Here is a 15,165-nt window from a genome sequence, read left to right as displayed (position 1 = left end):
TCTCTCTCTCTATTTGTCTCCGTCTCGGTCTCAGTCTCTTTCGCTCTCTCTGTCCCTCCTTTTCTCCCGTTCCGCTCTCCCTCCATCTCTCCTCCCTCTTTCTCTCTCTCCCCTCCCTCCCTTCTTCTCTCTCCTTTCCCCTCTTCTCCCTCTTCTCCCTCTTTCCAACTCTCTCTCTCTGGTTCTCTCCCAGAGGCCTTTAGAGGGCACTCCTCCACCGAGAATAGCGTTATATTTGCGCCTCTTCTAAGCAGCGTGGCTGATTTCACGGCACATTAGGGCCTCAGTAATTGATTTCTCTCCAGCGATGTCATCTTCCTCTTTCTCTGTCGTGTCGCCGTAGCGACTATCTGATCTGCTTCCTGAACACGGTTTACAGGGTGCTACGTTGTGTTCAGGGTAGTACTGCGTATTCAGAGTACAGTGTGTTAGTGGGCGTGCGTGCGTGTGCGTGCGTTGGTACAGCATAGCAGAGCACTGTGTTTTCAAGACTAATGGGACAGAAGAGAGGAGGTATGACTGTGGCATTAGGGAAGGCATAAGGTTTGGGGAGTCATGGGGTGCGGAGGGAGGGTTGGAGTGATGGCAGAGGAAAGAAAGGGAAAAGAGGACGAAGGAGAGGAGAAGGGGGAGGAGCCAGAGGGGGGGGGAGGATAGGGAGAGGGATGGGCGGAGAGATGGACGGAGTAATGGGGGATGAGAGAGACGGGGTGAGCAGACGGGGACTTACTAATGGGGGAGAGGAAAGAGAAGCGTGTTAATGTGCTGTTATCAGAGAGCAGTGTAAGACTAATTATGTCTGTGGGTCATCTAGTCTGATTCACAGAGCAGTAAGGCCCTGTATCGCTCACTGTGATTAACTTGTGCTTCATTATGTTCTACCTCACTCTGCCTCAACTTAACTTTATCTTTATCTCACTCTACCTCCACTCACCTCTCTCTAACTCAACTCATCTCTCTACCTCAACTCATCTCTCTTTAACTCAACCCACCTCTACCTTATCTCACCTCTCTACCTCAACTCACCTCCCTCTTCCTCAACTCACCTCTCTACCTCAACTCACCTCTCTCTTCCTCAACTCACCTCTCTACCTCAACTCACCTCTCTCTTCCTCAACTCACCTCTCTACCTCAACTCACCTCTCTCTTCCTCAACTCACCTCTCTACCGCAACTCATCTTTTTAACTCTAACTCAACTCACCTCTCTCTATCTCAACTCACCTCTCTAACCCAACTCCCCTCTCTCTAACTCACATCTCCCCTCTCTACCCCAACTCCCCTCTTTCTCTACCTCTGTCTACCGCAATTCACCCCTCTACCTAGCTCTAGCTCTACCTCAACCCAAAACGCTCTCTCTACCTCTGCTCCTCTTATCTCGCTACTTCATTTTTTCTCAACTCGTGTTTCTTTACCTCTTCCCTTTTAGCTTTTCTGTACTTATGGAGAGAGCTCAAGATAGGCTGACTGACTGGCTTACTGGTCACTGCTCAGCTGTGACCATGGTAGGATCAGTGCTATGTCTGCACACACATCTGTTTACGGACAGCATACATTCACCCCACACACACACTACCACTACCAGTTGTCTCATAGATAGGGCTGGGTATCACGGCCAAGTTCCTGAATCGATTCGATTTCGATTCTGAAGGCTTTAAATCGATTAATCACGATTCGATTCGATTCGATTCGATTCAATCCGAATCGGTTCCATCTGCTCCTAGATTGAATGATAATTTTCTTAAATTGAAAGGAAATATTCTTTATAGGCTATCATCATTAATTCATCACTAAAATCATTAATTGTGACTAAAATCTTGTAGTTGTGACTGTTAATTAACATCCTTAGCAAGATTTTACATTCTATTCAACGTGATGGCCTGCCTAATTCAATATATTAATGAAATTATCTCCATGCAACACACTGCAAAAGACATGTTTTTATTTTGTAGGCTACATTAATGACAATCCAGGCAACTATAAACAAAACTGCCTCCATCTTCCTAAAAGATATAAATATAACCATTGTAAAGATTATACCATTTAAGATAAAATATTCAAGTATTATAAAACTCCTTAAATTTATATTTTTTCAACATATTTACAAAAAATAAATAATAATAATCGATCTCATGCCCTGTGAATCGATAGCGTGAAATTTAAACGAAATCGATCCAAAATCGATTAAATCGATTTTTTTACCCAGGCCTACTCATAGATATGTTTTTCGCTTCAGGCATCGATGCGTTTGTGAATGTGTACTTGCATGCTCCGCTTTACGTATTCTTTCATCAGTCTTTGTATGTGTTGTTTAGTGTGTGTGTGTTTTTTTGTGAGCTTCTAAATCTGTTGTTCAGCATGTAAGCATATAAGTGTGTGTCCACATCATAATTTGAGCTTAGATCACTTCCCTTCTGGAGAAAATGCACGATTAAAGTTTACCTGCATGATCACCTACTGGAGCCATCACAAGCCTTCGAGGAGCCTCCAGGGACTGTATGCGTGTGTGTTTGTGTGATCATTTATAAGAATATATGATTATTATGGATGTATATACTACAGCTATTACACTAGCTCTACTAGAGTCGTTGGTATTGTCTTTGTGGCTGTCAGCATGTTGTTTTGCCTCAGTGATGTAACCAGTGTTTGTGGTGTCGTGATAACTCAGAGGTCCAAAGGAAGCAGGGTTCCCCGTGCATCTCTTCTACCCTCCTGCCGCTTTACTCCTCTCAACTCTCTGTGACTCTATTGCTGGATCACTCACTTTCTATCTTACTTTCAGTTTCTCTCTCTTTCTCTCCCTCCCTCTCCCCTCTCTGTCCCTCTGAGATCCCCCTGTCATCTAGACAGGCATGGCAGGACTCCATTAGGAGGGTTTTACTTGAAAGCGCTTGCTAGACATTGAACTATTTTCCTTTAATCTGTGACTGTTGGCTTAGCATTAGCAGCTGTTAGCCTAGTGATAGCACCCTTTTAGCCTTTGCTATAGCTAGCTTACGTTCTCCCCCGGCCTGAGATCTAAAATGAGTCCTCCTACACTCTAGCTCACACCAAGAATCAAAGGGCTATATTGTACATTTACCTTGCCAAAGGGAATTCCCTTACCAGCCAGGACTGTCTATTGCGTCCTTTCTCGAATCTACCTCGTGTTGGACTTCCTCTGCACTTGGTCTGTCACGCTGGTCAAGTAGTCAGCCACTGTGTACTCTTTTTTGAGGCCCAAAGAGCACTCCAATTACTTGTTTTTGTTTCCACATAATTTGGTTTGTTGTGTGGCGGCAGCCTTTGGGCTCTGCGCGGTGTTGTGTGTTGGTGTTAGTTCCAGAACCATCTGGCGTTCTCTATCTCTTGATACCAGTTGTGATAAGGTGGGGGTTTTCTGAGAGGAACTCTGTGCTCAGGGTCCAAAATAAACACATGCAACCTGCCAATGGTGGATAGATTGGGCCATTTGGCAGGTACAAAAATTCAGGTTAACGCACTTAAACAATTGCTTGGCTGGTCGATTTTCCCACCTTTGTAAAAAGATAACACAGAAAAGTTAATTCTGGAGCCTGTTTGTGGTAAAAGAGGAGAGCTGGGTTCGGTACTTGGGGAGTGTTGGGGAGAAGGAGTAGGAGAATTCTCTCTTATCTCCCAAACTAGCTGGATGATGAGGCGGGAGATAAGGACCACCAGGCCCTCTCTCTCTGATTGATTAACTAGCGACCTCTGACCTCCTGCAGGGCGTTTTAATTGGCTGATGTATAATGAGCAGACAGGAAATGTTTTGGGGCACAGAGAGGGTCTTGTGTGTGTGTGTGTGTGTGTGTGTGCGTGTGTTTGGATGTTTTAATAAGATGTAGGGGGTATCTAATTAGCTCATTTAGCCTGCTGATATCACCTAAAGTGTTGGACCAGGACACAACCACAAGGGTTGTGTCCTGGTCCAAGATAAAGTTTCCCCACTGGCATGTTTTATACTGTCCTTGCAGGTCCACTGCTGTGTGTTTTTCGAAGAGTTTGTGTATAATAGAGCAGTTTATATGAGACTCTACGTAACCCTGGATTTACAACATCTATGAAAGCATAGATTCACATGCTTGGTTGCATGCTGTACAGCCATCTACATGCTACTGTCTTCCCACATACAATACTTTCCTTTTCTGAGTTTTTCCCCCTCATGTGGTTCCTTAATTCTTTCTGCGTTCATCTTCATGCTCATGTTGTGTCCTTCCTCTCGCTTCGTCTCAAGACTCTGATGAGGCTGTACCAGCCCAGCCACGCAGTAAGTTTATGTGTCTGTGTGTGTGTTAATATGTGTGGTAAAAATTCCCTTTGTGCACACTTGTGTGAGGGAGAGAGAGCAACAGTGTGTGTGTTGTTTGTGTATTTTAATTTTGTGTGAGAGTTTTAAGTCTGTGTGTGTGCCTGCAATCCTCTATGCCAGTGTCCCAGAAAAACACCTTTTCTCTTTTTAATTAGACTAGTGTGGATGTTTGGAGTTAGACCAAGTCCACTGCCTTCACCCCACATCAACTCTCCTCCCCCTCCTTTGCTCTTTTTCCCTCTCCTCCATTTCCTCTCATCTATCTTCTCCTCGTGTTTTCCTCTTATGTCCTCGACTCTTCCTTCACTCCCTTTTTCTATCCCTACTGCTCTTATTTTCCTCACATCTTTCTCTTTCCTCTCTTCTGCGATTTTCTCTGGACACCTCCTTTTCCCTCTTGCATCCGCTACTCTTCTCTGCTCCTCTCCTTTGCTCTCAACTGCTCTATCTTCCCGTCTTCCAAACTCCTCTCCCTCTGCCTATTTCATCCTCTCTTCTTCCCTCTTCCTCTTCTCCCATTCCTCTTGCTTCTATCACCCCTCCCCTCCTTTCTTCCTCTCCTCTCTATCCTATCTTCTCACCTCTCTCCTCTCCTCCTCCCCCCCTATTCTCTCTCCTCTACTTGTATCTTCTCTCATCTCCGCTCCCCCTTTCTGTCTTCTCCAGCTCTTCTCTCTCTTCTCTTCCCCCCTCTTGCCTCACCACACAACATAATTAGAGCACCAGGCGATTACCCGGGTGCTCCTGGGAAACACATTTTGTTCTCTTAATCTGCTGTTTTAAATTATTAAAACCGACCGTGAACCGGCTCTTTGACCAGGCTCTGGAGAATCCTGCACACACCAGAGTCGTGTGTGTGTGTGTGTGTATGCGTGTCTGTGCTTTCCCCTAAATGGCTTCGTTTTACTTCTCAATCTCCTTGATCCCTCTTTCTTTTGCTGTCATTTGCCCCCTGCACTCCCTCTGTCCTTGTGTACCAACTACGTATACTACGACTGTTGTATATTAATATCTGTATCAGCCAATCCTGAGCTTCTGTTATATATCACTGTCTATTAGAGCTAATCCAGAGCATCCCTGTTTATTAGCGTATGTTTCAGCCAATCCTGTGCATCCCTGTGTAATACTGTCTGTTTGAGTCAATCCTGCGTCGCTTATAGATTACTTTCTGTTTGAAACAATCCTGTACCTCAATTATATATGTCTTTCAGTTTCTGCCAATTGTTTGCCGCCATTATATATTACTGTCTGTTTCAGTGATGTGATTTCACAACTATCCCTTTTTCTCCATGCTCATCTTATATCGTGACATCCTGCAGTGACACAAGCAAGTGCAAACACACAAACGCACATGCACACAGGTACGCAACCTCCCACACACGCGCACAGAAACGCAAACACATACAAATTAGGGCTGGCCCGAATACATCATTTCAACCTTCGGATATTCGTTTGGTTTCCAAACGAATATCAGAATATTCTGTGAAGAATAAAAAAAAAGAGAAAAAAGTCCATGGATAGTGCAAACTTTCATTTCCTGTAAATGTAGCAGGCGGAGACCACCGCTGCAGAATCAAGGTCTTATCAACTTATCTTTTTCTAAATTGGCTCAATTGGTAATACAAATGTGTTATTTTAATAACGCAAAAAAGCAAAACAACAATGTCACGTCGGTGGCTTTCGGATCCAGTCCTCAGTGGAGTTCGACTTGGTTATTATGGCAGAGCTTCAATGCAGCCTAAAAGTTTCTGAACACTGTTTCGAAAATATGAGATTATCAATTATCACAAAGCAAATAGGGGGTTTCAACATTCAGCAAAGTTTTGAATACATTTCTAGGCAGGACTAGTGCTATTAACCCGATGATAAATTAAACGTGCGCTAATGTGGGGGAGAGATCGCCATACACGGAAAAACACCGCTACCAGTTACTAAATAACCAACACATTGTTATTAGTAGGTAGAGGTTTTTGGTGTCTTTTGGACTTGTTTGAACGTTTGAGTGTTCATTATTAATTATTAATTCTTAAACTAAATGCGCTCTGATGGACGGGGTGGTTATTGCAAACCTAATACAAACACACAAAGACAAGCACACACTGCATACACTTGCACTCAAAACATACACACTACATATAAACACCCACACACACAGGTGACACACACAGGCACACAAACACACAAACACACCAGCACGAACGCTCTCGCTCTCGCTCTAATTCGGCAACCATTAACCAACCTAACACATACATTTTCACACATGTTCATTGCAGCCCGGATATCCTTCACCGTTTGTAAGGGTGTTTGTGTGATAATGATAAATCATGTGTTAATGATGTCGTAATGACCTGTCTACCACTCACATCTAGCACTGCTGGAGTCTCCCTGTCAATATCCAACCATACAGAATATCTTCCATCAGTCTAGTTTATCACTAGCGGCCATGTTATGATAATAATAGTAGTTACAAACACGCACACACACACACACAGTTGAAGTAATAATATAATTAAAACAATTATAATGTAATTAACCAGTCATAATGTTAACAGAAAGGCATGGGTACGGTGATTGACTCCAAGATGAAAGGTTCTGAGTTTGAACTCCAATGCGCGCTGACTAGCTGAAGGCGTCCCTGAGCAGGATGCCCTAACCCCTACCAGCTCAGAAAACACTTTAAAAAATCCAACGGTATGCAAGAAAAATAAAGGGAGCCATAGTAAAAGACAGGACCCTGTGGTTTTGAAACCAACATCCCCCTGCTCTGCCTGTAAATGTGCAGAATACATTTAGATTGGTGAGATGTGGATCGAATTGTGTGAGTATAACCTTGCTCTTCTCCCTGCCCACAGCCCGGAGAGAAGAGGAGGACCTGGAGGACCGTAAACCGCTGAAGAAGAGAATCAAGGAGCTCAAAGTTCTTGAGCCCAAGATCGCTCAAAATCTCTGTAAGTGTTTGCTCTTCTCTGCTCTCTCTCTTCTCCCTTTAGACTAGGGATGTTTCTGTCTATTTACCACCCTCTCTATCCTCTATTTCCCTCTATGTTGTCCTCATTTATATCCTCATCCTACTTTCAACCCTTCCTCTCTTTTCACTATATCTGCCCTGTTTTATATATTTCACTGCCCATATGACATAATCTGTACACATACCTCTCTGCTTCATTGTCTTTCGGTCTCTGATTACTGATTCTCTCACACACACACACACACACACACACACACACACACACACACACACACACACACACACACACACACACACACACACACACACACACACACACACACACACACACACACGTACACACACCAAACATGAGCGACAGAGCGTGATAGAGGGAATGTCTGTGTGTGATGTCATTGTTCCAGCCAGCCTGATGTCATGACTTTAGAGATACAGTAACTACCATGTAATGAGTGGAAGCGTCCCCATCAGTAAATGGATTACTGCTGATGGCTCTAAAGCTGCCACAGCTCCCACACCCCAAAGCCCTCTCACCCAGCCTACTAACAGCCAATCCCCCTCCTATCTCCGGCCGATCCATGGGCCGGAGCTCTCAGGCCAACTGCTGTAACGGCCCTGCTAATAGGACGATCACATTGCATTGAAACATTGTTCTGCCCACAGCATTTGCATTTATATTTGACTTCGACAGAGTTTTTACCTTATTCCCAATGGATGTGTATGTGGGAAAATGTAATGTATCACCACTTGCATGCAACAAATAATCTGATATTAATTCATTTTCACATTTATATTTTACTTATTCTTATACACACACATCCGGGTGCACTTTTATTAGTGATCTGCCAAAATGTGATCTTGTAATTGTTCTCTCCCAGTGTGAAAGGGTTCCTCTACTCTTTCTCTCTCTCTCTCTTTCTTTCTTTGTCTGGCTTCATCTCTTTTTTTCTGTGTGTGTATGTGTGTGCACACATTTTTCAAATTTCTCTTTATGCATATCTCATGATGGCTGCAAATAAATGTGAGCTTTAATTTCTAACTGATCTCTCTCTCTCCCTGTACAGCAATCTTTCTGGGCTCGTTTCGTATGCCTTACGAGGAGATCCGTAGGATGATTGTGGAAGTGGATGAAGAACAGCTGACTGAGTCCATGATCCAGGTACAACAGTACCTCACCTTGTTCCTGATGTCACGACCCGGTTGCCCTCAGTCTATTTGCAGGCATCCTCGAGCAAGTTGCCCCTAACCCCTGCCTTATCCTTATAGGGATATGCTGTGCATTCTTTACATTGGCGTTACCCACATTTAACACGAGTTGTTTGATTCCAAATTAGTCTATTGTGGTTCTGCGCTGACAGGTTACCTTTTTGCACTACCCAGCCAGAGGCAGTAAATAATATAATAAGGCCAGTGACTCATCACTGTGCAGAAGATGTGCAGAATTATCTGTGTGTTTGTGGACACGGATTTACAGATATCTCTGCGTGACACTGCATGTGTCTGCTAATGAACAACATTTTAATATTGGTGTTGGCAATAGTGGTAGCAGTAAAAGTAGCAAGTTAAAATGGTGTTAGGTAATCACTGAAAAGCATATAATGATGATATATATTAGTTATATTATACTGTATATTTCTTTCTGTATTAATTATACTACTGTTGATTGTCATAATATGTATTAGTATTTATGATATAGTAAATTATAATAATATTTATGATATCGTATATTATATATAATAATCAATAACATAATGAAAAGTACTATTTCTTGAAAAATATTCCTCTTTTTCATTCTTAATACTTCCTCAACCTGATTTGTATTTATTATTACTAATAATATTAATATTAGTTTATATATAAATATTATTAACAATATACTCATATTCCTATGGTGAAGCAGTCCTAAAACTATATGAGATTAACATTATTAATAATAATATATTAATATTCCTATGGTAAAGCATTCCTTATACTATAATATTAATATCATTAATAATAATCTATTAATATTCCTATAGAACCTGGTGAAGCACCTTCCAGAACAAGAGCAGCTTGCAGCGCTGGCTAAGTACCAGCAGGAGTATAGCAGCCTATCAGAGCCTGAGCAGTTTGTTTTGGTGGTGAGCACACGCACGCATCCATACAACCACATTCATGCACTCTACCCAGACACGGGCACACACGGACACACTGACACACGCACTCACACAGACACACGCACACACACACACACGCACACACACCTGCAATTTCACAGTTTATCCGTTGCATTTCTGTTTACCAAATTGGTTAAATTTGTATTTAAATCACTTGTGTTTAATCAAATCAGCAAAGACTTCGCCAAGTGTTTTTGTCTGTAGCTCTCCCTTGCCTGTCTCAACCACTCTATATGTCTCTATCTTTCTCTCTTCATCTTTTCCTCCAAATCCCTTTCTCTTTCTCTCTTGCTTTCTCTCCATCTCTCTACATATCTTTCACTATCATCCTCCAATCCCGCTCTCCCTCACCCTTTCTCTTTCTCCTACTCTCCCTCTCTCCCCTCCATGTCTCTGTCATCTCTTTCCATATTTTTCTTTTTGTTTCTCTCAATCCCTGGGGATCAAACCTGGTACTACTTGTCAGGGAGTAAACCTTACACTGCCACCACAGCACTGCAGCATTTCGGATTTTGCTCTTCAGAAACTGGTGCCTAGTTATCCCTGGACAGTTCAATCTGTGGCAAATTGTTGGCAACTTTTAAAACAGCCATTTCTAATTATATTATGAAGGAACATATTGTCAGCCGATCCGAATGACTGGAGGTTTGATCCCTGCTTTTCCAGGCAGATGGACACATACTGTCGGAGCAGAGAGCAGGAGGCCAGACACACAAACAAGAGTCTCATCAAAGAGAAACAAACACCAAGCCAGAACCCCCCTGGCCCAATGTCTTCGTGCTGCTCGGATGTATCGCAGCTCTTGTTCCATATCCTGAACACCTCTCCCTCAAAGGGAATTTGACATTCTGCTGCTGTGAAACCACCACCACCACCACCACCGACCTTTCTTCTTCTCTGCTCTCTAAGCTGCCATGCTCAGACTGGTCTGGCCCTTATCACCCTAGCTGGCGTTGGCAGTAGAACACCCCTACCGCCCCCACCACCCCCAGCGCTATCATATCCACCACCTGCAGCGTCCCCACCACAACCAGAGAGCTAGTGGGGGCACCAGGTTGAGGACCAGAGGCGACCAGCTAGAGAGCAGCATAGAGGACCAGCCAGCCTGTCCACTCCAGAGTGCTGGCGGTGAGAGCTGAACTCTAGCCTTCTTTGTGCAAAAGAACAAGAAAAGAAAAGGCCACAGGTCAAAAGGGGAATAGGTTTATAGAAACTTAATCAGAAGGCTCCAACATGAAGCTGTCAGTGTTCTTCAGTACTAGAGCTGTTCCTACTCATCACAGGAGATGAACCTTCATCATGTGTTCTTCAGTCCTAGCGGTGTTCCTACTAAAAAAGGAGAATAACCCTCATCATGTCTTCTTCAGCCCTAGAGCTATTCCTGCACAATGTAGGAGAATAACCCAAGACATATAATCTTCAGTGTTAGAGCTGCTCCTTCTCAACCCCGATGAATAACCATAAACATATAATCGTCATTACTAAAGCTGTTCCTAATAAACACATGAGAATAACCCTTAACATGGGTTCTTTATGGCCAGCTGACATATTAACATAGCTTCTGCTGTCCATCTAGAGGTACTGTACTTAACATGACAACTGGGACAAGGCCATTATGGTGATGATGGTGGATGTGGTTGTGGTGGTGGATGAGTTTGTGGTAACATTCAGAACACCCCACCTAGAGACCTCATTAGCTCCCATCCCAGCAGTCCTCTTGATCCCAGACACTAGCCGCGTTTACATGGAGACATCTGATCCGCATAGATTTCTATGCGGAATAGAAAATGATCATATGTACGCCTCATTCGGAATACAATTAACTGTTCGGCATAGAATTCTATGCCGAATAGAGGAGGTGGTGTAGTCCGTAGTCCGAAACTTAGAGCAGCTGCAGTAGTTCGCAATTGGTCCACTGAGCTCCGCTGTACCTTTATGCACACCGAACTTGACCGCTGTCAAGGAAAGTGGATTTATTGCCTGATTCACGTCTTTGTTACCAATCCGTAAGTAGTCCGGTAGGCGTGTCCGGTTGCTAAGCGACGGGACATGGGTGTTTATTAATGACGTGTTCGCGTATCGTAGTGTCCGCGCGTGTCCGAGATAACTGTAATTAGTAGGCTACTACTAGTGCTTTTGCAGGCTGAACGTTAAAATACTTCCTAACTTAGAGAGATGGCAGCTGCAGTAGTTCGCAATTGGACCTTCGAGGAGACAAATGTCCTCTTGGAAATTCTTAAGGAACAAGATATCTTCCGAAGGATGTACCAGTGAAAGGTTCGACATAGCGACCTTTTAAAAGATGTGCATCAAAAGTTTACGGATGCGGGCTATAGTCGCTCAATTGAGCAGATGAAAAACCGTTGGAAGGTATTGAAGGCATCTTACAACAAGGCCAAACAAGCAGTTGACCGGAGTGGTGCGGCTCCTTTTTTCTATGAAAAGATGAACAGTTTCATCGGAGGACGGCCAATATTCAATGTGGAGGAAAATGGAATTGATGTTGGTTTTAGAACGGACGAGGACGTGAATGTAACATCCTCTAGTAAGTTGTCACCGTTGTCATAAGGTTTAGGATAAATTCAAGGGTACACATGACTTATTGTTTGCTTTTTAGCGATGGTTTGAGGTTGGCTGATAATACATAAGAGTAGCCTGCTTAATGTTCGACATAGAGATGTGTCAGGTGTGCGCGAGAGACATAACGGACACTTTTGTTACTGCCATGTATACAGTACATTCGGATCACATTTTAGGAACAGATCTATTCCGCATAGAAATGTATGCGGATCAGATGTGCCATGTAAACGCGGCTACTGCCTGCTGAATGACAGGGGGGAGGGCTGATGAGTTCCAAACTTTAATGCCATGCTAAAGAGAAGCGGGTGTATGAATAATTCTGTTTGGTGTGGCCTGTGGTAGCAGTACATGTCAAACACACGCCTGGCTGCCGGCCGTTTGATGGCCGCTCTTTCAAGTCAGATGCTAATGGGGCTTGACAACTCAGGGTGACTATGTTAGGGCTATTGCGCTTCCAAAATATTTATTTGAACCAGTTGAATGTTCTGTGCTCCGTCTTTAAAGTCTCACTTTCCTTGACTCGTTCTGGCTCTTTGTCACTCACATTTGGTATTTGGCCTATTTTGCTATCTCTTTCCATCTCTCTCTGCCTCTCTTCTCTTCTCTCCTTTCATTTCCTGTCTGTCTGTCTGTCTGTCTGTCTGTCTGTCTGTCTGTCTGTCTGTCTGTCTGTATCTGTCGGTCTCCCTTCCTCTATCTCCCTCTCTGTCAATCCCACTGGCCCAGCAGGGCAAATACACACACACACACACACACACACACACACACACACACACACACACACACACACACACACACACACACACACACACACACACACACACACACACACACACACACAAAGCCAGCCACATAGTAACATGCGCACGTGCGCACGCACACACACACCCCCACGGTTTGGCAAAATACCTTCATCTGTTTTTGCTCTATTAGTGGCTCTGGCTATATTGAAGACAGAGGTGATCTAAAATTCCCTGAGGTTTCGCTCCTCTCCTCACGCTGCCGAACACTCATTATTGCACATTTTCTTACCTTCTTTCCCACAGTGCTTGTCCTGCCATTGCCCCAGTTCTCTCTCTCTCCATTTATTTTGTGGTGGAACACGCTCTCAGTAACTCTCTGACTAGCTGCTTGATGACATTACAGTATCCCGGATTAAACTTTTGATCCAGGCCAACTCTCTGCCACACAGCCAGCTGTTGTCCACAAACCCACACGCCCACGCACTTGTGCGCAGGCACACGTACACACTCTTGTAGGCAGGCCATGGGTCCAATGCAATATTTTCCAATTTGCTGTAATTGTGTGAGAGTGGTAATCCAATGCAGCCCATTGTATATTCCTCCGCCTCCTCCGCTGCGGTTTGCCGACCTATATGGAGAGCACCTCTGTAATTACCCTAGCAGACCTGCTGTCCAAATCAAATCAGTGGCATCACGCGTGACCAGGGCCCTGCCTCACTCGCTTAGCGCGCTGCGATACCTTCCATACTCCATCACGAGGGTAGACCCGGATGGAAAGTTTGTGTTAGTAAGACATTTTTTTTATTTTTTTAGGTATTTATTTCTTCATACACTCTCCTCTTATCTCTTTAGCCTTCTCATCATTCATGCTGACCTTCTCTCAAGATTCAAATTGTTTTTCTTTCTTGCTTTTTCTTTGTGTGTCAAATCTATCCCTTTTTCTTCCTTTTGTCACTAGATATCTACATCTTAAGTAAAAAATGTCTAAATTCAAAGGACTATATTGGAATGAGAAAAAACACATTGCAAAAGCCCACCAAATAATATATTTTCTATTCATTTTTTTAATGTCAACTAAAATATGTGTAGACAGGATGGAAGAGCGTATGCTATTACAGGGAAGGGTTAACGTTTCAATAAGCCATAACAGTCCTCTCCCTCCCGTCTTCCAGATGAGCAGTGTGAAGAGGCTGCGCCCTCGCCTCAGCCACCTGCTCTTCCGGATGCAGTTCGAGGAGCAGGTATCAAACCTGCGGCCCGACATCCTGGCGGTGAGCGCGGCGTGCGACGAGGTGCGGAAGAGCCGCTCGTTCAGCCGTCTGCTGGAGCTGGTGCTGCTGCTGGGGAACTACATGAACTCCGGCTCCCGCAACGCCCAGTCGTACGGCTTCGACCTCAGCTCCCTCTGCAAGGTGAGGGCCAGCCCAGCCCAGCCATGACCCTGCCAGTACAGTATCTATTCTACACCGTACTGTTGACACATGGGTACAGTAGCTCTGTGTACAGTTGTAACGGGTACCGTATGGTGGGACATGATCCCTAGTAGTTCAATCAATGTTCATAATTATCGCGATATAAACTTATATATAACGGTGATGTGTTTTTTTTTCATAAAATGTCTGGTATTTCAATCAACTTTTAACACATTTTTAAGCATCAATCACTGAATCGGCAGAGCCCTGAGTCAGTGCAATGCGTTAAAGCAGAAGACAAAAGGCAACGTCAGTGCGTGATCGCCAGGGCTACGGCCTGGGGGCGTAGCCCTTGGGCCTGGGGGCGTTGCTCTGGCGCCTGGGGGCGTTGCTCTGGCGCCTGGGGGCGTTGCTCTGGCGCCTGGGGGCGTTGCTCTGGCGCCTGGGGGCGTTGCTCTGGCGCCTGGGGGCGTTGCTCTGGCGCCTGGGGGCGTTGCTCTGGCGCCTGGGGGCGTTGCTCTGGCGCCTGGGGGACGTAGCCCTGGGGGCGCAGTGTTTGAGATCATATATTCCATCTTTTCTCTGCTGGCTTCCGCCTTGTTCTCATGCCACCGTGGCTAGGCAGGGGCCCCTATCACTGGGTGGATCAGAGAGGCCATTGAGTAGGTACTATTCATGTTTTGAAAGGGAAAGCTGCGTGTGATTGAGTTCCATCATCCTCCAAGATAGACCACAGCGCTACAGCCCATCAGAGCAGGACCCCACCGAGTGCTTTGGTCTCCTTCTTTAGATGCCCATGCCAGATAGCAGGCAAACAGAAAAATAAGGAACTCTCATGGCATGTAGGCCTGGCTGTTTGCCCTGTATGGCAACAATCTAACACTGATCCCCAGTTTTGGGGGGATACATATTACCCCCTCAGGGGGAACCTGAGCAGGCTCCAGGGGGTAGTAGTATACTATTAGTTCAAAGCAAAACATTGGTGGTTTTGGGCTATAG

The 15,165-nt window shown here is 44.6% G+C and overlaps 1 protein-coding gene across 3 annotated transcripts in view; it reads left to right on the top strand.

Moving 5' to 3' along the window:
* The window catches only part of LOC132472607 (protein diaphanous homolog 3-like), a 234,189-nt gene that overhangs the window by 109,893 nt on the left and 109,131 nt on the right, over positions 1-15,165 (top strand). For 2 of the 3 annotated variants that reach the window (XM_060072310.1, XM_060072309.1), the window contains 6 exons: positions 4,233-4,265; positions 5,627-5,668; positions 7,160-7,255; positions 8,340-8,434; positions 9,294-9,395; positions 13,927-14,166. In XM_060072310.1, coding sequence (XP_059928293.1) covers positions 4,233-4,265; positions 5,627-5,668; positions 7,160-7,255; positions 8,340-8,434; positions 9,294-9,395; positions 13,927-14,166 — 608 coding nt within the window. The remainder of the gene's footprint in view (positions 1-4,232; positions 4,266-5,626; positions 5,669-7,159; positions 7,256-8,339; positions 8,435-9,293; positions 9,396-13,926; positions 14,167-15,165) is intronic. The other variant, XM_060072311.1, reaches the window with a different exon arrangement.

The sequence above is a fragment of the Gadus macrocephalus genome, chromosome 14 (assembly GCF_031168955.1).
Source record: "Gadus macrocephalus chromosome 14, ASM3116895v1".
NCBI lineage: Eukaryota > Metazoa > Chordata > Actinopteri > Gadiformes > Gadidae > Gadus > Gadus macrocephalus.
This window is presented reverse-complemented; position numbering and strand designations above follow the sequence as displayed.